This window comes from Leptonotus elevatus, chromosome 13 (genome assembly GCF_054856555.1).
Source record: "Leptonotus elevatus isolate MCC_2025b chromosome 13, RoL_Lele_1.0, whole genome shotgun sequence".
NCBI classification, from domain to species: Eukaryota; Metazoa; Chordata; class Actinopteri; order Syngnathiformes; family Syngnathidae; genus Leptonotus; species Leptonotus elevatus.
Window position 1 is genome coordinate 13,454,627 of NC_141251.1, and position 27,538 is coordinate 13,482,164.

The 27,538-nt window shown below is 40.5% G+C and overlaps 1 protein-coding gene across 2 annotated transcripts in view; it reads right to left on the reverse strand.

Moving 5' to 3' along the window:
* jag1b (jagged canonical Notch ligand 1b) overlaps window positions 1-12,372 on the reverse strand; it is a 34,710-nt gene extending 22,338 nt beyond the window's left edge. Inside the window, exons 1-3 of one of the 2 annotated variants that reach the window (XM_086093283.1) lie at window positions 11,901-12,372; window positions 11,355-11,660; window positions 1,894-1,945 (exon numbers count right to left, since the gene is read on the reverse strand). In XM_086093283.1, coding sequence (XP_085949409.1) covers window positions 1,894-1,945; window positions 11,355-11,660; window positions 11,901-11,957 — 415 coding nt within the window. In that variant the 5' untranslated portion in view covers window positions 11,958-12,372. The remainder of the gene's footprint in view (window positions 1-1,893; window positions 1,946-11,354; window positions 11,661-11,900) is intronic. The other variant, XM_086093282.1, reaches the window with a different exon arrangement.
* Between the last annotated feature and the right edge of the window lie 15,166 nt (window positions 12,373-27,538).

The following is a 27,538-nucleotide window of genomic DNA, read 5'->3' on the forward strand; positions in this document are numbered from 1 at the left end:
GGCGGCGGCCTGCAGTGTTGGGGGTAGCACATCCCCGCTAAGTGTTGCCCCGCTCGAGGCAGAGCGTAAAATAGACAAGGCAAATTTGCAGAGGCCGCACTCCAGCACAGGACATCACAGCATTGAGAAGATATTAACTTTTGAAAGCAAACAGGGCCTTACTTTTCCACGTACTTCGCTGAAATCTATCTGAAGACTGGCAATGAAATAAGCACTTCTGACGAGGTCTGATGTAAGAAAATTCACCTTCACCGGCACCGAGTGCACATTCAAGGGGGCTCTTCACACCAGTGCCCTAATAGCTCTCTGGGAAGCGCCAAATACGGCAGAAAAGACCGAAACCTTGTTGACCTAATACAGACAGAGTTGCACAAACAAGCATGGGCTCAAAACTGCGGTCACCACTTTAATTAATTAATTTGAGTACGTTGGTTAAAAAAAATGCTCGAGGCATTTTTCTCTGCCTCAGATACAAGCTTATCTACATGTATAACGCAGTAACAATTGTTCATGCTATGCATGATAGCAACATGGCGCCAACACGGTGAGAAGACCAACTTCAAAATAAAGCTTACCTTACCAAATAATATATGGACATTACTGCCTTGTTGTAAGGCTTTTATTTTGAAGTTTTTCCCGGCAGCATGTCGCGGCATAACGGCTAACTTGACTGTGTTTGGAGCGTCATAATAATAATGATACATTTTATTTGTAAAGCACTTTTATTACCATCAGCTCTTCTTACTGACTTCAACGACACAATGCTATCCTGAAATCATTTTCAATAGCCAATTATGGGCGCTAAAAATCACTTAAGATGACATAGTATTGTACAGCATTTGGTGCCAGCCTTTAGCGGAAGCTGAAAGCAGTAGCGGCTAACAGACAGGGCTAGCGGCTAACAGCGCTAGCAGCTAACAGCGCTTGGCTGGCAAGAGCTGTCGAATTACTGTTCAGAGGCAGTTTAACATACGTAAATGACTTTGCACACTTTGATGCCGACAATCTGACACAGTTTCCGTTCCTACTGATCACTTTTTGACAAACCTGGCTCAAATGTGCCGTTTTAGCCAGCAAAAACTGTGGTTCTGACGTCACGTTGTCTCATAGACCAAAGTCTATAGGGAAAGATTTGACTAAAATCTCACTAATGTTTTGACAGAGTAAAATAGTGTGCTGCTGAGCGCAGTTCAAGTAAAAAAAAAGGAAAATAAGTTGATTATCTAAAAATGAAAATAATTTGGTTGTTCATTATTAAGTGGAGATGTTTTTTCTTATTATTATTTATTATTGTTCTTCAGCCAAGCAAAAATAAATAAATATTCATTTTCATCTAAATAATTGCTTATTCGAATTTTCAGTAGGATACCCGAATACCAAAATTTATAGCTGCACTAGAGCCCTACTCACCACACACACACCATCGCCCATGAGTTGGTAACGCTTCACTGCACATACACCTTATGGGGCCTACCTTGACTAACAAGCTAGTAATATAGATCAAGACGACCACCTGCTCCTTCCTTTCTATGAGAGCATGCTGGCAGCAGGGGCGGACCAGGGGGTAGCCGGATGAACCTGGCGTTTCACGCCCCGGTGACAGTGAGACTGCGTGACCCAGACCCTGGCGGGCAGCACCTGCCATCAGTCATCGGGGCAGAATGCAAACATTTTCATTTCATTTCGTCTTTTTTCTCTCCCCCCCACTTGCTTTCCCATCTCCTGCTCTCGCGCCTAACATCCACCTGTCAGCACACTTTCTTCTTTCAGACACGTGCACGCCAAGGAGACCGTGTGGAAGGCGGGTGGGTGAGGGGCTTCCTTTCCTGACCTTACAAACACCACGAAGGACAAGAGAGAAAAAGAAGGAAATGGGCTAAAAATGTTACTCACCACTAGTTTCATTGTTGAAGTCCAAAGCTTCTACTATCAAAGTGTAGGATCTCTGCAGAAAAGAGAGAAAATGAGACTGTTAGACAACCTTTAAATAAATAAATAAAAACCTGTGTAACACGATGACGATTAAAATAAAGGTTACACAATCTACAAGAATAAACTTGTTTAAAAATAAGCGTCACTTCACATTGAGTGCTTCCAAAGCAACCACCTGTGTATCTAACAACAAGTTTTGTTGATCTGATTAAGGGAGGATAAACTTGCAATTTTTTTTTTCATGACAGACAAAAGCAGACAAACGGCAGGAAAGATGAGCAGACAAAGCCTGCAGGAGGGAGTCTGATGCACGGCAACCCCCGCCCCCAACCCCAATGACCCAGCCGGATGACACGACACAGACTCTGCAGTAATGACTTCAACAAGTCATAATAAAATAAAAAGTACACAAAGCGGGATAATACAGACAGCCATGCCAAAAATATGTCTTCATCTCAGCCACAGAAAGCTTGCTCGCTTTTGAAAAGCGATTTTTTCCCCCAAATAAAGTTTTCCACATGTTTACAAAATGTGGCCAGAGACGTCAGCGGATGACTTCCAAAGTTCTGAGAAAGCAGGTCTGTTTTGCAGTCTATATGAGATTTGCAATTTCATGCCAATTAAAAACGTGGCGCTACGAAGGCTGGGAACCACCCTCACTTGACACTTGTTTTTTTAAGATGAGCGTCAGAAAAGACAGGCAGACAAAATAATAATAATAACGAGGATGATAACTCAAGGAGAAATACGGGAAACAGAAAGAATGCTGCGTTCTGGCGGGCTTGTCTGCACTCCCGGAGCACGAGGACCGATCAGTGTCGGTAGCACTCGCGCCGATATCAGCTTACACTTTCTCACGAGTCACCACATTCACGAGGGAGCACAACAATGTCCTCTCACATCCTCAAAGGCATGTTTAATTGTCACATTTTCACCCCGACAACTCTTCTCGGAGGCACACGCCATCGCTATGATGACCTCATGGAGTACACACCTGCTCCGAGGAAACCCCCCGATCAGCTCTGAGCGGAGGGCAGAGTGGCAATGAGTCACCCGGCCCCCCTTTTTTTTCACGGCTTTGCCCTATTTTGTCGGCCATTAAACTTTCCATCTCTCCGGGAGACATTTGTCTCATCACGTGCCAGCGTATCCTGCAATCAGAGTGGCTATTATTTGAAACTCAGCACTCATCATCACCATGCATGGCAGACTCTGACTCACAACTTGGCTGCAAGCGCAACACACGCAGACCTAGTAACAATGGAAATCCAAGAGCTAATCAACAAGTGTCGCCGCCCAGCATGCGGCTACGTTATTAGAAACGAGGGTCCACTAGACGCCTCCCCCTCCCCACTGTAACATTTAACAGCGTTGTTACTTTGGTGTTCCCCTCATGTGTTCTCACTTAGCCTTTTGGACTACAACTCCTTTTTTCATCACGGGAGACATTCGGCTTCAATTCAGCTCAACAATGCTATTGTAGCTATTAGCTAATTTTGTATAGCACCACTTTATGTCTTAAATGTTGCTCACTCTGATTCAATTGCAGCCTGGCATTCCTGGAAGGGGAATTCCCCCCATATGTGGTGCCTTCCCTGTATTTTTTTTCCAAGTTTTTCCTTGCCCTCTTGGGGGTTTAGATCAGGGGATGTTTTTAATGTTTGTCAACTTTAGAATTGTAAAGCCCTTTGAGACTGTGTTAAGGGCTATATAAATAAATTGGACACGACTTAAGCAATAAATGAACATTGAAGTAATGCTTCCATACAAACATGGATACATAAATCAAGGTACTAGGGATGAGCATTTGAAGGGGAAGTCAACCCCCCAAAATGTATTTACAATAATACACAGCAAAACTTGGTTAAAATGTCATGGTTAATTTTGTGGGAATTGATTTAAACTCCTGAAGTGTCATTTTAAATGGTGCCCAGAGTAGGTGTTATTTTACAAAAGTGTTATTTTACCTACATTTAGTGTGGACCAATATACACTTTTTAAGTGTTAAGTTTAACTCTGTAGGTGTTGAATTAACACTGCCAATTTGTTGCACATTCTATGCAACCCAAACTTGTCTAAACAAGGCATTCTTATTAATATTCTGTTTGTGGAATACGAATTAATCAGAAAAATCCTCCTGTTTTCATCCATCTCTTGGGGCGGGGCGGCCATTTTGCCACTTGCTGACGACTGAACATGGCATCACAGTTGCTCAGGGCTCAGGTAAGGACCAATCACACAGCTCACCTGTTTTCTGAAGAGTTTCATTTGTGACACAGTTTTGTCAATGTGAGCGCGCCTTTCAAAAAGGGGAAACTCAAATCAACACAGAAACCACAAAGATCACCCATCTCCCAAAAATATCAACATCAGTCATAGTTGCGACATCACCATTGACGTAAGCTGTGGTTGATTATGAGAAACCAGGAATGACTGTTGGATTTTCTATAGTTGACCTTAAAGTGGCTCTGAAACAAATCTTGGAATCTGGTTTTGAAGGACTATCGTGTTACTAAAGCACAACTATGGCCAAACCCGAATCTGACCTAAGGGTGCAGGACGTGCACCCCACACAGAACACACACCCCAGCTCCATTTCCCAATGGGGGACTGTCATCCTGGTGCACAACGTTTAATGTTTTACTGCAAATTCCTTTTTAAGGCCGATCTCCAACACACCCTTCTCTTTCACAGCTGAGGACTTGCCTCGACACGGAGGCAAGAGAGCTGTGCCGCCATAGATTTACACCACTTTTACATGCAAGTACTCAGGGCCTTTGTGCAAACAAGAAACCTGCAATATTAGGCTCCATATTCACCTAATTGCTACACACACCCTGAATATTGCCGCAACTAAAGTGAAGCCAAAACTTTGATGTAATCCATGTTAGGTTTTTGTCTAACAGAGTTGGAATAGGCTGGCGCCAGGTAACATTATTAATTATTAAAAACAGATGCCTTTATAAACTTATCGGCCCTTTGCCAAAGACCCACCAGGATGATCCAACACTTGTGGAGGCAACAAGAATCAGGAAAAAAGGCAGGAAAAAAAGATACAAAAAAACAAACAACTTCAAGAGTCCAAATTCTGAGGTGTAGGTGAACAAACTTGATATTAAACATTTTTTCCATTCCTATTGTTGCCTCTTAATCTGATTCAGTTTTCTGACTATAAACAACACAAACATAAGATATGTTGTTAAAAAAGCAAACCTAATGGGTTTACAGATAAAAATAAATTGTTTTAATTAAAACATTGACTATGCAGCGCTGTCCAATGAAATGCACGCTTCTCCCCAAAAATGGCTGATTCTAAAATTCTCTTTCCTGATTTTATTTTTTTAATTAAACGCAGTTGCGAAAAAAAATTCAACAAATAAGTTTATTCAAAAGTTTTAAGCTAAATTCTAGTGTTGCAGTTCTCAATATCAGTCTTCATCTCGAGACCGGTCTGAAGACCATTTTTTAAGGGTCTTGTTCTCGTCTCGGAATCAAAGGCATTTTTGCGCTGTCTTGTCTTGGTCTCGGACAGGACGGACTCTGGATTTTTGATCAAGACAGGTTTAGACCAGGCCAGTACTACTGTCATCAGTGAGAAACAATGCAGAATGCAATGTGCAACTTTAATCAGCACATTCAGAGGAAGCATAAAGACAGGGAAAGTAACCGTTATATTAACTGCACTGTGAAAAGTTAAAATCAGAACACCGCATTCTAAGACAATGAGCAAAAAGATGCTCTTTTCCTCCTCCTGTCATTGTTGTTTTTGCTAACATTCATCGCTAACGACAATTTTTATTTATTTTTTTACAGTCTTGGTCTTGTCTTGACCGCCCAACATCTTGTTCTTGTCTCGGTCTCTACATCCAAACGTCTCAATGTCTTGGTCTCGGTTGCTGTGGTCTTAACGACAACGCTACCAAATTATAAAAATTTTGGTTGTGATCCCCCCCACTTCTCCCCTCGGAGATGCCTTCCACTGGACAGCAATACAAACATGAGCAAAGTTCAGTGTGAACAACGTCAGCAGTAACTTAATCTTAAGTAGCTTTGCCATTAATGTGGTTCCAGACCAAATAAGCGCTTGCTGAAACCAAGATAGGAACCAGGTCCTCACTCCAGCACACCATTACTCCAAGGCCCTTATCACCTTGTCTGCCACTGCCAGGTTCACTTTTCCCAGACTCCCAGCTGACTCCAAAGCTCGTCTTTGAACTGCAGCTTGCTTGCTCCCGAGCAAAGTGAGTGTGTTCGTCTTATCTTTTCTGGCCAAACAGCCACTATCCAAGACAAGTTACATACCGTAAGCGGCCAAGATCACTCCAGTTCAAATCACAAAAATAACGCTAGTTTTACCACAAAGGGGATTTTTCTAAATGCTAACGTTGCTCTTAGAGCTAGCTGATTTACCCTCATAAGGTAGTTTATTGGAACAAAAACCAAGTCTTAAGCCCGTATCCCACTGACGGGCATTCGTTTGCGACTAGGGGTGTTAGAAAAAAATCGATTCAGCAATATATCGCGATGTTACAGTGCGCAATTTTAGAATCGATTTTTATATTATATAAATATTCAACAATAATGTCTTACTTAAGGTTAGGGTTCACACTTTAAGCATGGAAGAAAAGAATGCTATATCAATGGAACATTAAGCCTTAATATTTTTATTTCAGGGCGGTTCAAACATGAAACGGACTGCAACCTGTTTGTTAAATACAGTGGCTCAATTATAAGCCTGAAGTTTCAGATAAATAAATAAATTTTCATGCAAATTTTACATTGTACATGCACGAGTTTACCCATGACTATCTTCTAAATTTGAGTAAAAGAAAAAAAAATAGCAATAATCAATTTATAGATTTGTATCTGGATTAATCGGCATCGAATCGAATCGTGACATGTGAAACGTGATACGGATCGTATCGCCAGGCACTAGGCAACAATTCACACCCTTATTTGCGACGCTAACAAATGATGACGTCAGCGTTTGTACAAGTTCGCAACGTTTGCCAGGAGTTTTCATCGTTTATCTTGTTGCAAGGAAGTTCAAAATTTCCTAGCAAACGTTTGCAAACCTTTAATGAACCCCGACAGAGGCGCACAGTCGCTACCTTTGCAAACATTTGCCCCTCTTTGCTCTTCACAAAAGGACCAAAAACAGGAAAGGCACAACAGATTAGGCCAGCTTTAGAGGAAACGTAAACAGTTGTGACAAAGACATATTAAACTGATAGAGGAGCTATCAGTTTTCCTGAGTCAATCACTTCAGGAGCATCACCCTCCTGAGATGGAACAAGTGATAGAGGCCACGGAGTAACACATTACATTCAAGCTCAGTCATAATAAGGCCACTTTGAGAATCACCAACTAAGCCGGCGATGGCACTGATGCCCTGGCAGGGAGGAATGTGTTGTTTGCACAGAGATTTTCATCACAACAAGGACTTGGGAAAAAGACAATGTTGTACAATCAGCAGCTTACTAAACTACCTGCCAACGTATGTCAACTGGCATGGGAGAATGAAGAATCTCTCTCTGTGCCAACAAAAACAAAAACACTGCGCGAAGGACTCCAAAGGCCATCCAGCCCTGAACCCAGGAGCAAGAATGAAAGCCATATAAAAGATTAAACCAAAACAAGCAGTGTGACCCTGGTCCTCCGTGAGGGTCACTGTGCTTATAGGGAAACAAAAACAGCTGAACCCAATTAAACATGTTTTCTATGCATGTTTCCATGCAGGTTGAAGTCACCCTATTATGTAACCGGCGCAAAAACACAAGCACACTTTAAAAATGGCCCGGCTAAAAGAAAGATTTTACTCTTATACTTAAAAGAATTTGTACTTGAGCGCCACATCAGAGCAGCCTATAGAAAACAAACATATCATTACTCCCCCCCCCCAATTTCCAGAGGTGGTCACCCTCAAGGTTGAGCCAACTATTGACTGACTAGTCCCAGTTCATCAATCACTGAAATGCCAAAACAAGACTGAGAGACATATTGATGCAGCAGAAAATTACGCTATAATTAAAAGCATGATTACTCAAAGTCAGTTGAACAACTTTGTAATAGTGCAGAGTCTTCCAAGTTTTGTCAAAGATGAAGGGAAAATATCCTGTATTTCAACTAAACTCTAGTGATTATTCCACAAACTTTTGTGGCAACACATTGGAATATTCCGGTAACATACAAATCTTCATCTTGCCATAGGTAACAAGAACTTGGAAAATGGTATCCTATGGTTTGACCTGAGCAGGAAATACCTAAACAAAGGACTCGGCACTCAGCTAATCCAATTTAAAATGTCTTCTTTACTGCACTGATATGGACCAACACGCTGAAGAGATTTCAGAGGCACGGTTCCAGTTTGCCTGCGAGCCAACATCATCACTGCTGAGTCCACTACAACCGCTTCCTGTTGCTTGTCCTGCACTGGCATTACAACAGCACCGCTGCCATTGTGCTCAGTAATCCTCACTGTAGTCACCGAGGGCGCACCATTGTCCCACGGCGATACACACAGCGAGGGTCCGGCAGGCTGGGCTCACACACTGAATGAAAGCGCGACGTAAAACGCTCCAATCAAGACGGGGGCTGCATGGCAACTCTTGTTGAAAGACATCCAGCCGATGGCATGCAGCTGGATGCTTGGCTCTCACCCTACCTGATCTAAGCGCATGTGTGCAGCCTCATTAAGTGCAGCAGTTGCTGTGGGTGGCAAGGTTAAAGTGATGAAATGCCTGGGGTCCAACCGAGCGTGACTTAAACAAAGACCCTGCTCGGACAAGAGGCCAGCTCTGAGAGAAAACGAAGGGGCGGGGGGGGGGGAGACTTCATGAACCCGAGGTTCCCAACAACCCGATTGCACCACGCCGCTATCCGTTCACAGCAGCCAATCAACTGATGACAAGTGTGATATCGTACCTAGCTTGACAAGTGATGTGCACTGAGCTAAAGCATTTTTCAAGTGATGGATGAGAGAAGCTATCAAGAGACTCGCTTGTCTTTTGAACTGTTCCTCCGGAAAAATGCATCTATTCCCATAAGATCTTCATTCCAACAGGAAATGGACTGGAATTCAAACCATTTATGGCTTCAATTTGAATACAGAAGTGAAAATGAGCCCATAATGGGAGCATAAACATCTTATTGCCTTTAGGATTCCCCAGTTGGAGTAAAGAAATGTCACTACAGGCACTAAACTCTACCATATTAAACTACTTAGATTTTGTCCTTAATCAGCCACACTTATCCCAATTTGCATAAACAATAGTAACCTAGATCGATCAATCCCTAGGCGTTCGGTAGGTCAGTCTCAGGGCTTCAGCAGAGGCACACACGCGACTCAAAAGATTCATAATGATACTTCATCATTTGCTGCAGGTGATCACGCTACATTGCTTGGCCTTTCTGTGCTGCAGGGAATTTGGCTCAGCAGTCGACTTGTGACTGTTGTGATGGTACTTCATGTGATTTCTTGATTATTGTAATCCCTTCATAATATCTATATTGAGCAAAAAAAAAAAGTGGTCGGACAAATAAGTGCAATATGAATTCACATGGTGTTCCACTGGGTTCAACTCTGGGACCTCTGCTGTTTTTATTGTATCGGCTCACCCCTGGGTTCCTTACTGCATGATTTATCATGCCAAGTCGAGCATATCTAGTCTAATCTAATCTAATCATATCTAGATAACTACCTATCTAGCAAAACTCAAAAGGAACACTTCCTTAAGTTGCATGGAGAACGCTTTGTGATTTCAAGGCGAAGAGAGACCGATTTGACGAAAAGGCTACTCTACCTGTTCATTTTGGTCATTCTGTTCATTTTATTTTTCAATAAAGAAGAGTTCCGTGAATATGCTTAGGAACTGGTGGGGTTCAGTACCAACAACAAGATCAATAACCACTGGCCTCGATGAACGGGAACAATATATCAGCCACCTCAAGATGAAGAGGTCGACTCGCTATGAGAGAAGTCACTTTGTGGTTTTAGTACTTGGTGGTAGCTTGCGTCATCAACCCGACAAATTCCGTGGTACTACTAGACTACAACTGAAGTGAAAGAATGGGGGGGGGGGGGTGAGGCGCCAGAATATATCAAATAGCACGCAATCCTGCTGAGAACATTGTTTAACTGACTATTATATCATAGAGAACGTCTCTCTTTCTGCCCTCAAGTAATATCTGGCTGCTGAAACATGCGTATAAAAAGTACAACATGAGAAGGAATCATGCACTCTTGGTGTGCCAATGACGTGCGCGGTGCTCAACATGCAAAAAAAAAAAACACTTCCACCTCAAGTAAGACAAAAATAGTTTTGATGTAATTGTACACATACACAGAGCCGCTGGTCCTTTCACCGTGCGCGTGCGCGCGTCGAGTTGTTTGCGGGCCAAGCCGTGGGGCCAGTCAGTCTGTGCAGTCAACATTCAAATGCACTCCAGCATGGCAAATCATCGTGCACAAAGCTACAACATTCCCACAGGCCGAGCGGTGAGAAAGAGCTGACACTTGAGGAAACCAGGAATTGAGGTTTTACTGTTTTGAACATGACCAGCTTCCAGGGAGGCAGAGGATCCACACGGCACTGGAAAACCAATGTTGTTCTTTTAACTACAAATTGCATGGGATTGCTGAGAAATGCTATCCCACGGACAAAATGCCAGACAAAGAAACTGCTGGTTACACATCGCAGTATATCATAGAAACCCACAGATGTTTTTTTTTTTTAATCGTTGAATGTCGAGCGGAAATACATCACAGCACAGTGATTCCCGAAATTATCCAACTTCACTTCAAACTATGGCTGTTTGCAAATCTATCTATGCCAGTGACGTTTAGTGACAGATCAAACAATTAAGCCACTAGATGGCAGACTACATAAACTGGTGCATCGACTTTTTGTTAGGTGGTGTGCCAAGGGACTTCGTAAATATGTGACTTGTTATATGAGCTTAAGAGATACAAAAAGAGAATCTTATGAAATTATCTTCTGCTTCTAAGCTACATCCATGACCCCCCCCCCCCCCCCACACACACACACACACATTTCGGAACAAGTCCTAAATTGCAACACCATTAATCATCCTTTAAACCAAGCGAAACACTAAAACAACCAATATTTTCGAGGCATTTGTCAGAAATGAGAATTTCTAAAATGAACCTTGTAGCAGCAGCTTGTCACCCCAAGGCCTTCTCGAGGAAAAAAATACCTCTGCACCTGGTTAATTGGTGCAGATAATGAGACAAGGGGGTCCGTCCTCGCCACATTCACATTGTTGTGCTTTCTTGCAAACGTCCAGAGAGAATCAAGTGACTGACAGACAGTAATTGCACACAATTGCCTTGTAAACAAACCCCCCCCCCCCCCCCCCCCCCCATCCACATCGTTTTTTTTTGTGTGTGTGCTTCAACTCACCGGCCAGGCAAAGCTGAAGGGCAAAACTATCCTGTCCTTGTCATTCCTGACCGAGCTCCTAAAAGAAAAGGTATTCCCTCCGAGGACAGGCGTAGATCCCATTCCGAAACTGCACGGCCCCGCCGCCGAAACCCTCGACTGGTATTCCTTGAGGCAAACTTTGAAAAAGGTACGACACTCTCCCCTCGTGCATTTGGTGTCCGCCGTGCTCCGTGTGCCGTGGCAGCACGCGCCGCTCAGCAACTCTCCGTTCGTGTTGTGCGTGGACAAGATTTGCAACTCGAACTGTCCCGATCCATCGGACACCTGTTGACGACAGAGCAGTCAATGCAGCGACATATTAGATCAGTGCGGGGAAAGCACTCAAAAGGTACCGTGTTGTTTTCAAACTTTTGTTTGCGTGCGCGTTATGTCATGTTAGCATAGCCGCATTAAAGCGAAAATCGATCAACGCAGCTTGAACCGCGTGACCCTTCCCACGCATATTTGCCCCCCACCCCCGCCATAAAAACATTTTTTTTTAAAAAAGAGCCCCACTCTACGTACCTTTAGGAGAAAAAGGAGTAAAAAGGCAGCAAGGACGGCGACCCGTCTCCAAGTCATGCCTGCGGACTGAGGTGGCCGCTGCTCGAACTACACGTCTGGCCGACACTCGGCACCACGGCGCTCCGATTTAAACATGCACGACACGCCAGAAAGACGTCACGATTCAAGCCGAGCGCCGGATCCACTTCCCTCGCCGTGTCCCGCGGTTCGTCCTTCTTCGTCGGGTGGAGACAAGATTCCACTTGTTAGTGAGGAAAGTTGGCGCAAACACAAGCCATGCGGCGCTGCGCGTTTGCTGACTGCCCCACTGACGCACTGACTGACTTGACTGAGAACTGGTGAGAAGAGCGAAGCAGCCTGCACAAGTTCAACCGAGAGGGAGTGTCTGTGTCCGTGTGTGAGCGTGTATGTGCATTACACGGCCTTCCTCCACCTTCAACATATTCATGAGCGACACGCAGGGCCCGCCCCATCGCCTTTACGGCGACCAAGCTCACAAACCGCCAAGGTTGGCGCTTCTAAACGAACACGTTATTATAAACCATCAGAGGTGGGTGGAGCAGACAAAAAAATGTACGCCAGACTACTGTTACAATGCTTCAGAAGAGTCACACGTGAAAAAAAAAAAGTCCTAAAAACAATTCATCTACACAAATACTGAGTAACTGGTTCTGATTCGTTTTTTTTAATCATTATTATTATTTTATTTTTAATCAGAGCATGAAGATCAGATTGAGAAAATAAAATGGGACTCGTAGTGTGCAATTTCAGATATTGCCTAGTTTATCACAGACAATAATACATTCACTTAATTAAATGGCATAGATTAAGGCACGTTCAGCCACAAGAAATTGACTTACATTAACTTCCTTTGTTTGTGCTCATGAAACAGTAAAATAGGCCAATAGGCCATTGATTACATTGAAAACCGCAATGTGTTTGCTCAAGTGGTGTTCTTGGAGGCTGAAATGTGACACATGAGAGCTGTATTTTTAATACTGTAATAATCAATTTCATTTGCCACATTATATGTATACAGTATATACACACATATATTATATGTTGTTAAGTTATCTACATGACATGTATTTATTATTGCTTGCACAACCTATTTTGGTTAGTCTGGGATGCATAGTTTGAGCAATTAATTCAGTGATTCTTTCATGTGCCACTAGAGGGAGTTTGTGTACCACCAGTGGAACTCGTACCTCACTTTGAGAATCACTTCTAATCAGGCAAGAACAAATTAAACTCGTAAATCAGTTTTACGCTAGTATGTTTTGAAAAAAAGTAATGTATATTTTGGAGATTGCAGTTGTCATATTACAAGAAAAAGTTGCATGTTTTTTCAGGATAGGGAAATATAGCTTCAAGAATAAAGTTGTGATATTAAAGGGCCAACATTTTCAAGAGAAAAAAATGTATATCAAGATGATCATAATATTACGAGAATATTTGTACATTTTCAAGAGTCAAGTCATATTATCAGAATAAAGTCTTATATGTTTTGACATGAGAAGTTGAATATTGTTAAGAATAAATGTGTATACATCATAATATAAAGTTATACATTCTTCAGATTTAAGTCATAATATTTAGAGAAAAAAAGTTGCATATTTTTTAGGATAAGTCGTATATTTTCAAGATAACAACAAAAATGTAATCTCCAGCTGCGACTGCACAACATCGGAGTTCCTAAAGATTATGATTATGATTTTTGGATTGAAATAAACTTAAACCGTTTGGTATTGAAATAAATGGCTGCATTGATGGATTTAGTCTCCTCGGATTGTGGATGGAAGCAGCCCCCAAAGTATTTGCGGACAACTTCATAAACAAACAGCAACTCGTATTGGAGGCTATACACAGTGACACCCAAATCCGTGTAGTTCTTTCTCCAGAACAGACACAAAACATTTAGACAATTGCTTCAAAGTTCAGATTCTGATAATAATTTGATTTTGACGTCCCAAATACCAAAAATACTGATTATTTAATTTAATTCTCAGAAAATTCAGACTTTAATGCAAAAAAAATAAACAACTTTTCTCTGTACTACTTTACTCAGGTAAGATTGTGATTTAAATTTTATTTAAAAAAATAATAATTCTGTGTGGCGCTAATACTCTTTTGTAACCAAGATTGTAGCCTGCATTGTAAAAGAAATCAGCATCAAGGGCAGGAGCTGTGTGAAGGACTTTCTGATAAATGAAGAGTATCCTCATCATCTTTAGCCTTGAATGAAATGCATTGAATTCCATGACTACAATAATTAGAATGCCTGCTTTTTTTTCTAGCACATTTTATCACTAAAATTCTCTTTGGAATATTTTTCAACTGGAGAGAATAAAGACATTTATCATTCAATAGAAAAATAATTGGTGAAAGATATTTTTGCAACCTTTCTGCTTTCCCGGAAGCCATTCTGTAGAAGTGCATTTGCGGCCAGGTGTATCTTTTGGAGGAGTTCATCTGTGAGGTGGATCAAACTGAGCCTACACACTCACAGACAAGAAGATGGAAACCCCCTCTTACCCTGTGGTTAGTGATTTGTGTGAGGCAATTACACAGGTCAGTCAATGGGTCACAAAAACGGAAACACAGTTGGCAGCTACGGTGGACTGTATCAATCAGTAACCATGTCGAGTTTCACCATCACACTTTAATGCTCTTTATGACCGATTCACACATCTGCTTTGTACATTTCTACCACAGAAGCTGCGAACGGTCTCAAGAATCACATAAAGTGTGTAAATAATGTTGCCATTAATGCAGTAAAAAAAATTATTGCTACTTTATCTAAGGTAATAAAGAAAATACGTGGGGAAAAAAAACAAGAACAAAATTAAATAATTATCAGTTTATGTTTGATATATTTGAAATCTGCAGGGTCCGAAGCTGAATGTTTCTATGAATTGCTGTACTGTATCCTCCGGCATTATAGTCCTCACAATTTTTTATTGTTCAACATTTTGACTCCATAAAAACATGATGTAATCTGTATTTTGCCATCAAAAGAGCAGCTTTGTTTTGCTTCATACAGTAAAAAATAAAATAAATATTGTCATTTGTGAATGTTTATTATTGGCCATAGCTTGTATGTTTATTTTAAACCTAGGCTATGTGAATTCAAAGTTCAGTGTGCTCATTCCATCATTTGAAATCACTGCTGTCAATATCTAAATGCGGCATTTCCTGTGGTTGAACTTCAAGATGAAAGGTATCGCTTCCTCACTGGCCGCCTGAGCTGATAGACATCTCAGGTTACAGGGCTCATTGAAACACTCCGCCTGGGTAATTAGGGTTAATTGAAGAAGTTTTTTACCCCTGGGGGGGATTTTTTTTTTTCCCTTGGCAGCAGAAGCAGATTTGAGTCTAGAATGTGTGTGTGCGTTACGGCCCCATGACCTGCCCAGAGGTGATGCTTATGTTGGAATGATGATGAGGAGATATGTTGGTGGAGATCAATGTGGAAAAATATTACAATATATAACAAGGAAATAATTGTAATGACAAGAAAAAGAAAAAAAAAACTAGCATCTACTTCAAAGTCAGGTAGCCAAGCAGTGTTTTCAGTGTCCAGTTAAGCACGGTGGAGAGCATGAGGGTTTCTCCTCTGAGGCCATGGTGCTAATCTCCTGCAGCCTTAATGTGATTATGGTAATGATCACACAAATGACCCCTGGGCTTTGGGAGGAAGGGTGGTGGGGGGAAACCCATGGTTCACGAATCCTCACACAGGCACTGTGGCCCGGGCCACGCAGGGGAGACCACCAGACTGATCCCGTCCCGGTGGCCCTCCACCGTCCTTCTGTCCTCGCTGAGCTCGGAAGACTAGCGTGAATGAGCAAATACATTCCAGCCGCAGACAAAAGAGCCGAACAACCACAAGGGAGATGGATATCTTTTGTTGTCTGACACCCAATGCCGTATTCCAATCCAATTACCTCAGCCTTTTGCAATCCATCCCGTCGCCATGCCAAGCATTGAAGCCTGTCTGAATTCAGACTCGGAACCTGAACAAGAGTTTGGTGGATTAGGTACTCACAGGATGTCCCCATCCCCCCCGCTTTAAACAATGACTACGTTTACATGCAGTCAAAACATGAATATTGGCAATATTTGGGTTTTAAAAGGCTATGTAAACGCACAAAAACCCAAATCTACTTTTTATTTGGGGTTTTAAAAACCCAAGTAAATCCCTTTTCTATCCTGAATATTCGTTTTGAACTTGTTTTTCCCAAAACAAATAAGTGAGCAATTACAAATATTAATTATTAATCTGTTAGAATTGTTCCTGTTTCCAAATCACTGGTTGTAATAATCTGCCACTCTCTTGGTAACTTCAGATCATCTAATGATGATCCTTAATAGACATGGTCCAGAGGTGGTGAATCCAGTTCCAGAAAGTAAAAACCCTGCCACAGTTTGTCTTTAGCCCCAGGTGATAGCTAGCGAGATCCCTAGCTAGCTCCCCGGGTGCTCAGTTACCTGCTGAGGAGCTAGCTAGCTAGCACAAGGGGCTAAAGCCAAACTGTGGCATGGTTTTTACTTTCTGAACCTGGATTTGCCACCTCTGTCATGGACCTATACCCATACTGTGTGTTTCTGTAAATAACCTTTATGCGTTTAATGCATAGAGTGACCAGCTGCAATGGGACGGTTTGAAAAAATGGGATTACAGTTCAGCGGGTTAGGTTGAGAGCAGAAGATTAGATGTTAGTTGGTTTAAAGTAAACTTAATTGCTGTGAGGGTGATGTCGGTGACTCACGCACGTCGCATTTATTCTAGTTGTTTTTGCCTTTTTGTTCCCAAGGGGTCATCATTTATGTTATTCTGGCTATGTCCACACTTGCATGGATATTTTTAAAAACACATTTTCCCACACCAGAGTAAAACAAAATAGCTGTGTACACTAATGCTATTTAAAGGAAATCACTGTTCACATGAAGGCAATTTTGTTGGCTGTCAGGCATAGCAACAAGTAGCACAATACTCCCTAACAGCAAAGACATTTCCGCAGTTTAGAAGAAAGTCATTTTTTGGAAAATGCATATGAACGATAAGGCTATTTTGAGGAAAATGAGACTGATAATAATGAGTAAAAAAAAAAGACCTAAGTCACACTTGAAAAAACATGATCTCTTTTAGAACATAGCTTCAAATTAACTACATTAGATTAATCATAACGCACATATTGAGGTTATTTTTCAGAATTGTAACATTTGTTGTATTTGATGTATTATATTCTTAGGTTAAACTGTATGTAACCAATTGGAGATGGGACAGTTTGTCCTCATACTTACTGTTGCAGATTGTTGAAGTATTTTCCAACAAGCCATATTACAAAATCAATAATGAAAGTATGTATGATCTATGCTATCGTATCGCCACAATGTGATTCTAGAACATTTTTATTCTGTTTTGAAGGATAACCAGTGAGGAAAAAAAAGAATAATCTTGAGAAGAGATAATCATTGTTTAGTTTCTGTTACAGAAATGCAAAAATAATTTTGTTTCATTAGCTTTGTACGAATGGGAGACAAGGTAAAATGCATAATTTCTGATCCGTCATTTTGGCTATATTTTCAGTGCAACGGTGTGACAATGTCGCCGGTCAACACTAAATATAAAAGATACATTTCTGGAAAATACGTTGGCGAAGCAACTGAAACTGCAACTGAAACGTGACTGCAGCTTTAAATGTTAGATGCATTCGAACCTGCTTTGGAAGCGGAGGCCCGGCCGGGGTTCCAAATCGCATTATCCCTGCCTACCAATCATGGAAATCAGTTCCAAGGAGCCAACAACGCTTCATTCAACAAGTCCTTGTCATCATGTGATCAGCAAACCTGTGTGTGTGTGTGTGTGCCAAAAGATGGAACATAATTGGCAAATGTGACAAAATTACTGATGGCAGGACAGTCATTTCAAGCTGAGAGGTTCGAGACATCACACTATCTATCTGAGTGAGATGAGCCAAGCATTGTTACTCTGAGGTTCAGTGGATGAGAACAGAGCTCTCTTCAAACAGGATATTGACTTAACGTGACTATACAGTCAATTAGCTAAACTTCCTATCTGGAGGAGGTGACACTGATAAAAGTCTTCCTCTCTTTTGTCCCTGATTTTTTGCCACAGTTATGTTACTAATGCAGCCATGAATCAGCTGTCTGACTGACTGTCGACACGAATCGGTGGTGACTCGAATTGAGTCGTTAAAAACGAACACTGAATCATTATTTTCCCATTCGAGTTAGGATGCGTCATAGTATATCGCGTCACAGGCAAACTTTTGAATAGGATTCCCCGTCTTCCTTCTTTGTACGTGGGGATTGCACATTCTTTAACATCTCGTTGTTGGCCTCTCACACCATCCTAGCAAGAAACGAAAGGAAATTTACAAACATGGATGCTGGCCGGACTTGAAAGACGACCTAGCTTAGCAACAAGGCTACAACAAGGTAGTACAACATGACAGGGATGGATTTAAAATGCGACCAAAGATAAAACAACCATTCACCCTTTATTTAAGTGCACTCCATTTACTATTTAGTTTTGATCAAATTCGATTTTTTAGATTTTTCATTTGTTGCACTGAAGCGTTTTTTTGTTGTTGGTAAAAGTAAAAGCAGTAACCGATTTGAGTGGATTCTGGAATTGCTCGTTAACGTGAATGACAATAGCGAGGGCCGATTATGGCCGCGAGTAAACTAAACTAAACTAAACTAAAAACTAGTCTTCCCGCTTCAAAGTAAAACGAACGGGCAATGGAATGCAGGGAGGAACTATAACATGTACTTAATCCCTGTCGGATCTACCATCACTGCCAGCCTCTGAGGAAAATATTAATGCTGGCGACATCTGACATCCTCTGCACCATGACGTCGTGGTTTTTCCATGACACATTTCAAGATTGCTTCCAAATGGGCCTGTCAGTTTGAATATAGGCGACCCAGGCATTTCACTTTTCTCTAAAGTAAATAAGATCTGCTGGTTCTCCCACACATGGATAGAAAGTGGGCTCATGCACCAAGAATAAGTCTTGAGATAGAACAGGAATTTGCTTGCTGAAATGTGTTTTCATGTCCAATCATCTCCGTGTTGAGTGAGCAGGTCGGACTGATGTTATTTTTGGGGAAGTTTGCAGATAGAAAGCCACAATGGGGAAAGTGCTTGTCTTTCCATCATACACAAGAGGCCACAACGTTACTACCACCTTTTATTGTTGCAGTTGTAGATTGCAGCGGTGTCGAACTGCACTGCCCATCATACCAAGATCTACCCAATAGGAGTCATAACATTGCTCTCAGCATGATACCGTAAATTTTGTTAAATATTATTAGATAAATCATTCTTTGACTGTCAATCCTACTAGCAAAATTAGAATTGTTTTCCACTTTAATTTAATCTCATTAGATTGTGCAAGCAGTCAAAACATTGTGCATTTTTGTGTGTAATTTTATAACAGGAAAATGAACTTAACTTCATTAGAAAATGTGGACTCACATCCTCACAGTAATAAGTTAGATTAATGTCAACTGTTACTGTCAAACAAATGAGTTAAATCATCAACCGAGGGACAGACAATGTTCGGTTTGTGCTGCAACCACCACAATCATGAAACATTGCGGCAACAATTCATTTACAAGAAACAAGCCAAAGCTGCGAATCCGCCTCACTGGAGCGTGTCACCTACCTGTTAATGTTAAACTAATGAGCCCATTTCCATCCTCATTGTGGTCAGGCTGTTAATGTAAAGGCTCCGGCGGCGCATGATGTAAATCACCAGCGAAGGTTGGCATTCTTTAAAATAACTTCATGATGGTCGTTTGCTTTGCCTGCTGAGTGATTGATGAGGATGTCAGTGCAAATGTTGGCAGGAAAGAAAACTTAGAGCTAAAAGCACCTTTACTCCGGATGTTGAATTGTTTTCTTTAAAGCAGCGAAACAAATGCATTGTTCGCATGTGTGTGTGTGTGTGTGTGGCAAAACATGCACACATTAATTAGGGTACATTCTTTTCCCAAAGCCTCGAAGTATTCAACTCTAATCTACTCTGATAAACTTCTATATACAGAGCAGTAAGTAAACTTTCAACAGAGTAATGCAGTTATCTGACTTTGACTTACATGCCAATCTGTGTGTGTGTATATATATATATATATATATATATATATATATATATATATATATATATATAGGGATGCCAACATTTTCAGCCTGGTAAATACAGGAATCTCTCCACTTCATTCACACACATCCGATTGGCTGCGTTGCCCATGTGACCATGTGATCACGTCATAAGAACGACACTGATGACTGATGATTTTATTTCTTGTTACTTAGCCGTTTGTATACTTGCATTGCTTTTCAAGAGTGTTCCTGTCTTGAATTTTTGGACTTAAGCAAAGGCTGTATCCAATTTCTAATGTTATAGAACCAAAGATATGACAATTGAAATGTGAACTCGTCAGACCACAGCACACTTTTCATGGCTTTAAGTCCATAGATGATGAAATCCCTAAATTCCCTGCAATTGCACGTTGAGAAACCTTCCTAAACTATTTGCTCACAGTTTTTCACAATGTGGTGAATCTTGCCTCATCCTTGCTTGTGAACAACTGAGCCTTTCAGGGATGCTCCTGTTGTACCCAATCATGACACTCATATGTTTCCAATTAACCTGTTCACCTGTGGAACATTCCAAGCAGGTGATTTTTAAGTATTTCTCAACTTTCCCAGTCTTTTCTTCATCCTGTCCCTAACATGTTTAGAACATGTCGCAGACATATTGAAAATACATGCAAAAAAGGAAAAGAAAATCTTGCTCATCAGTTTGAACTATAAATATCTTGTTTTTGTAGTGTATTCAATTGAATATATTGTAAGTTGTAAATGATTTACAAATCATTGTATTATGTTAGAGAGACTCATAATTGAGCTTAAATGTTATTTCACAATCGATTCATGTGCAACAGGAGTGCTTCACCTCTTTTTTTGTGTCTTCGCCACAAGTTTAAAAGCAGCATAATTTAGTTGTAAATCTGTCAGTAACCGCAATATTTTCCACACAGCATGACAAATAGTACACAGTCAGTGCACAAGTGGGTGTCGTACATACCTCAACATAATGCAGTGTGTAATTATTTTCAAAAATGTCTGTTTGGCTCCTCAGATTATAGTTGAAGCACCGCTTACTCTGCTTTGGTATATATTTAAAAAAAATAATAATAATCTTGTTGACACAACTGAATTTGATTAGACTTCACACCAAATGTAATCACATAAGACATTTGTGAAACTATTTTAAAGAGCAAATACCCCAGTAAATCACTGCCTGATAAACTTGCAATATTGTTGTTGTTTTAGATCAAATTCAGTTAACATTTGTTATTTTCCAGATACAAATGTCTGACTTTAGTTGACCATGTTGGCCATGTAATCAGTTTTTATGAGTACATCTTTTGAATGCTACTGATTATGTGCTCCACTGCGCTGGATCTGAGACATGGGAATGTTGTTGATAATGCCCTTCTTTCCAGCGGTTTAGTTATGCTGCACTGAAATCATGTATGTCATTTACCACATATAACACTTAAAGCTTTGAATGTGAGAAAGAGAGTTTTGTCTCGTGAGCTCGGGTCAGAAAAGAAACCTGGCACGGTTGGCTGCCTCATGTGCCTTTGAAGGAGTGTCATCTTGCAGCAAACTGGCATCACTGCTTGGATTTATACTCTTCTTATTATATATAAAAAAAAATAAAAAAAACTCTGTCCAGCGCATGCATGTATTAAACTGATGGCTGAGCTGTTACATTTATAGCATATGTAGCATGTGCTGGGATGAATCCGTGCACATGTCAGCGATATAGATTTTGAGAGTGTAACTGCGGCTGGCTGCCTGCTGTCTGAGGTTGCTGCAGACTGGCAGCAGTAGACAATGTTTTGACATGAGGGTGCCCGTCTGTCACTGGCTGACTTGACTAGTGCTGAAAGAAGCCGGACCGCTGGAAAGTCTCACAATAAGTGCAAATGGGGGGGGGGGGTTCTGCAGTAGACAAGAGGCTCACTCCATTGTCAGTCCTTAGCTAAAATTTGGCAACGATGCTGCCTGATCAAAATAGTGTCCAATCTTAACTTTTTTTTTTGGGGGGGGGATGAAAAGTTTGTGAAATCTCTTCTCACTTGATGCCTTATATGCTATGGGTGGTTGGTCTCTTTTGTGTCAGCATTCTGACATTCCTTTGTGCAAAGTTAAAGGCTTGCCTTGGGAAATCACGAAGCACTCCTTTTGTGTACATGCGGTTCGAGCATGTTCATTATGGACTGCTTGTGAATGACAATATGTTTGCAGAGGAGTTGAAAGTGAGAGGTTGCTCTCATTAGCAGGCTCACGTTGAGCCCCAACCTTAGTCATGTGTCCTTTGCAAAAATAAAATAAAAATCGAATTAATGCAGGGCACCATAAACATTTAGACATGGTTACTGGACATTACTACCTTGTTTCTATGCCAACCCAAAACGAAAAAGTTCACATTAAGTCTGGCTCAATTAATACAGAGTGCATTCACGTTAACCAGTAATCATAACGCTCCAGTGATCTAAGGGCCATTGTCACAGAGGCACTTGAAGCAGTCTTTTGTGCAACAGAAGAATGGCCGAGTGACCCCCGGCCGTGCAGAGCAAGACCAAGGAGACGTGCGTCTCTTTGGCCCCTCCACCCGCTGCTCTCAACAGCCCGGGGTAAAATTTCAGGGTCCAAGTGGCCATGAGCGTTGCTGAGTGATAGGTGGAGAGCCCAAACCCAATAGCTTTGATGATGGAAACAAAACACAGAGTCCCTCCAGACTTCTGCAGTCCAGAGTGACTACAGTAGGCATGCTTGTATTGGGGGGGGGGGGGGGGGTGTCATAGTTGGAATTATTCACACTGTATGTGTGTCAATGAGTGCACGCAATAAACGCTCCCCAGAGGCCGGGAAAAAGACAGACCTTTCTGTTTGCTAGTTGACACTCAGCGCTCACAGCACCGGCCAGACTTGTCTCTGCCATAGATTAAGTAGAGTCGATGGTCCATATGACGGGTTATCATTTTTTGGACCCTTTTGAAAAATGCAATGATTATTTTGTCCAATCGCCTACAATAAGTTTCAACGTTCTAATTTCTGTGAAGTTTACGCAGTTAAGTTCTCAGGAGACCACCAGGGGTGTTTGAGGGTGGTTCACCTGCTGAGTCTCCCACATGCTAGTGGCTTTAACAAAGCACTTGAAGTCAAGACTTCACCGGCATGCTTTGACATTAAACGCTCAAATGAGAACAGGAAGTCGATCTTCATGACGTTAACAAAGTGTGACAGAGTAAAAACAACAACCATAAAATGATTAAATATGATTTTACAATTAGTGTTTATTTTTGTGAAGATGTTTTAAAAAATATATATATTTTATCAATCTTTTGCGGTATTATCCAAATGTCATTTGTTAAGAAGGGAACTAGTACTAAACAGCTGGATGGATAGATAGATAGATAGATAGATAGATAGATAGATAGATAGATAGATAGATAGTAGGGGTGGAATGGTTCAAACGGTTCGGTTTGGTTCGGTTTTAGAAAAATCTATGTCTTGGAGTTAAAAGTAAAAGTGTATATTATTCACAGCTAATTACTATTATTATTAATATTGTATTATTATTATTATTATTATTATATTTATGCTTGTGGCATATAGTGGCAGGCATAACAAATAACTGCTCTTCAATTGTATGGCAAAAAGTAAAACCAACCTGTGTGTATCAGTCTGTTTCCATTCATACAACAGGTTATTTACAAATATATCAGCTTTGTGTTCAACTATACAAGCCCAGATTTCACACTAAGTGCATTTGTGACTAAACTGTGTTAAGATCATTATTTCAGTAGGAAAATGGACGTGAGTGGAATAATGACTTGCCTACATTGTTTGGCTTTGAAAGTGAAGGTAAGTGTGATCTTCTGCTTACAGAAAGTCAATTGTGAACTGTTCCACACGGCATCGTGAGCCCCACGTTGGGTTTGCGCTCATGAGGGGGGACCCAAAAAAATAATAATTAATGAATGAAGGGACCGACAAAAAAAAGGCGGACTGAACCGAAACTATTAAACCGATCGGCTTTATCGGTTTTCAAAAAACGTTCCAGCCCTAATAGATAGATAGATAATTTGCAAGCTATAGATAGATAGATAGATGCTCGTTATATACATGAATGCGAGTGATGTATTTAAAAGAACTCAAGGGCCCGAGACTTTCACTTTCAAGCACATACGGTATGGGAGCACAAAAACAATGTGATGTTGAAGTGTTCCAACTTGGACTGTGTCTAGAGCTGTTGATGTTGCTCAATCAAAGAGCAGATAGTGGCTCCTGCTCGTTTTATTGCCCTGTAGAAACATACCCAGGGTATTATGTTATCAAGCTGGGGAAAGGGAGGGAGCGCACAGACGGCTGAACAAAGGCAAGGCTAACAGCTGTGCCAGTGTAAACAGCGGTTAGATTATTGGAGAGTGCAAAGTTAAGCGACTCTCACTAACACGAGGCATTCAATGCAGACGTTTTCTTTACTGCACAACATTTAAGTGAGATTATTTGAAAAGGAAGCTGTTTCGAATGTCATCTGAAAAAAAAAGTGTTTCATTATACATTTACTTTGGAGTTCAATAATTCTTCTAATGAAGTCTATTTGTCAGTGGCGGGCAGACCACTTTTTAATATGGCCACTATCACATCACAATTATAAACAGCAACACCATCAATACTATAATAAATGCAACATAACAACATGCAACTCACTAGAGATGCTGATTAATACCATGATTGTTATAATTGTGTGTTGATCAATACAGATGTGTTTAGTGAGTTAAAATTGGCTCACTGTCGCCAACCATTCAGAGGACAGAAATTGTTGATGTTATTTTGAGACAGCCAGCTGGCCCATTTGAAATCTGATTGGTTAAAGAAACAGTTCCACTGTTAAAATAGTTTATGTTACATGGACCAGCACTACTGATTCTGAAGCACCCCCCGGGCAGATTAGATTGACGTGGCAGCACATAGGGGCTGAAATCTGATTGGCAAAAAAAAAAACAACAACCTCAACATCCACTTACACATGCATGTACTGGAAGCCAAGATAAACTCTATGGTATGAAGAGAATAGACTGTTGCGAATAAATTCATACAATTTCAGTGAACAAAAATGTGAATTTATGTTCTAAATGTACTGTAGGTCAGCGCTTCTTACCGTGTTTAGCCCAGCACAGGAGGTTTGTATAGACATTTGTATAGACTGTACTTTGAGTGACTCAGCATTATGATTGTTTGCCTATTGGACTCATCCAAAAATACAGCGGCTTGCCTTGTCTCTTCAAAATGGATGTTTCTCAGACTCCAGTTTCCCACTTGAGGTGGTTGGCTGCAGTAGGAGGAGTGTTGATACAGCTGATCTGTGTTATTCCAAGTGAAATATATGGCCCTGTTTGTTTTAAGAGATAGAACAAGTTCATATTTATCCTCAAGTTCATATTTATCTATCAAGGCAAATATTCCACGGTTTGTGCTTTGTAAAGTGTCCTCTCATACTGAAACAAATGGTGTTACATGCTAAAAACAACCTAATTGCTATGTGGCAAATGAAAAGGGATGTGACAAGTGGGATGTTGGGTGACTCTTGCTGCTTTGCTCACACATTATGGAGGCCAGAAATAGTCCTCCGCAACCACAATTATGCACAATCAAGTTCCTGTGAACCCTTTATGATGAAAGGTGTTGGGCTTTTTATGAGCCTCGTTGCAACATACAAATGTTTTCCTCCGCCTGCAGTCTTCTCGCCCTAAAAGTGTACGTGTGCCAGGGACTGTGGAGAACGGTAATTTCAGAGTTGCGTGCAAGCGATACCTCGTGGAGCTGCTGCACATCCATGTGACGGATTTCCCCTGGAGAATTTTGGATCAGTATCTGTTCTGACTAAATGCATAGTGCACCACTCATGACAAGAGATAAGGTAATTTCTTCTTTTGACTCTCCACAGTATGTCGCTACAGTCAGACAAACTATTATTATATTGCATGCGGGGCCGTAGCCAGGGCACATTTTTAACCCAGGTTCAGAGACATACTGTAGGTAGTGAGACTTATTTTTTCCTTTCCTTTCAGACAACTTACGGGGACTAGATTGTAAAAAAATTGCATACATTGCAAACAGGGTTTCTGCAGGTATCAACAAGTTTTATTTAATGCTTTTTAATGCAAATTATAACGAATTTAATGCCCACGTCGTACTGTATATACACACTTGTGCACACGCACACACACATACAGTACATGTATATACTGTTTTATATATTAGGGCTGTCGATTAAAAAATTTCAATCATAATAAATCGCATGATTTCAATAGTTAACTCGTGATTAATCACACATTAATCGCACGTTATAGTGTATCTGTTCTAATTAAACAATGAAATAAAATAAAAAAAATACAATGAAATAATAATTAAAAGAAAGAGAAATGATGATGACATGTCAAATCGGTAAGATTACCAAATGAACAATACTGAGCTCTCGCAAGAAAAAATAAATAAAAATTATATATATATATATATATATATATATATATATATATATATATATATATATATATATACAATGAAATATTTATTTTATTTTTTTGAAATTTTTCATACTCTTGTTAACATAAAAAGTGGACAAATATGGTTAACAAATAAAAATGTGGTTGTATCTTTTCAACTATTAAGGTAGTACATTCTATAGTAAGTAATTATAAAGTTATTTGACGTTAAAAAAAATACTAAACAGTTAAAAGGAGTCATTGAGTCGTACATTTGTGTTGAGGTAATTATCTGCCACTAGGTGGGATTAGTGTTTCATGCTGGACATTGGTGACAAAACAGTAAGTTTTTCTTTTCAAATTTAGAGCAATTGGTATTTGGAACATGAAGCAACTTGTGGACTCCAGACCATCTGTTCATTGTAAGTTACAACTAGTCACCAGCCCCCACAAATAACTATATTTTTATCACATTTATTACTGCTAAATTGCATTGTAGTTACTCCTTTGCACAATGTTGTATATAAAATAAAGCATGAACAACAACGTTTTTACATCAATTGTATTTAAATTTCTAATGCTTCAGGGCATCGTATGCTATTTCATGACATTTAAGGCCTTACTTTTAGCAAAACCCATCTAATGACGTTTAATGTATTTAATGACCTGAGGAAACCCTGTTAAATGAATCAATCACTGCTATAACATCGGTTTGTCAGTAAAGAGAAATTCAATAATATAAATTTACAATAATTATGTCTGTATAATACTTTTTTTCCCATCATAATTGATTATATTTTTACATTTATGTTTAAATTATGTTCATTGATTGGGGCGAAATCAAAAGGTTCAACTGCCTTCCTGTGAAGCGTGTGGCATCTATTTGGACTAAGCTACCAAATACAATTCTTTGCCCTTTAAAGTGCTACAGTGAGCAGTATAGCACAATAATTTTACTTGGAGTTAGTGGTACGGAGTACAGCTGTTGGTCAGTCATTTATCTTGCCAAAGTGCAAGTGAGGATATGTCACTTT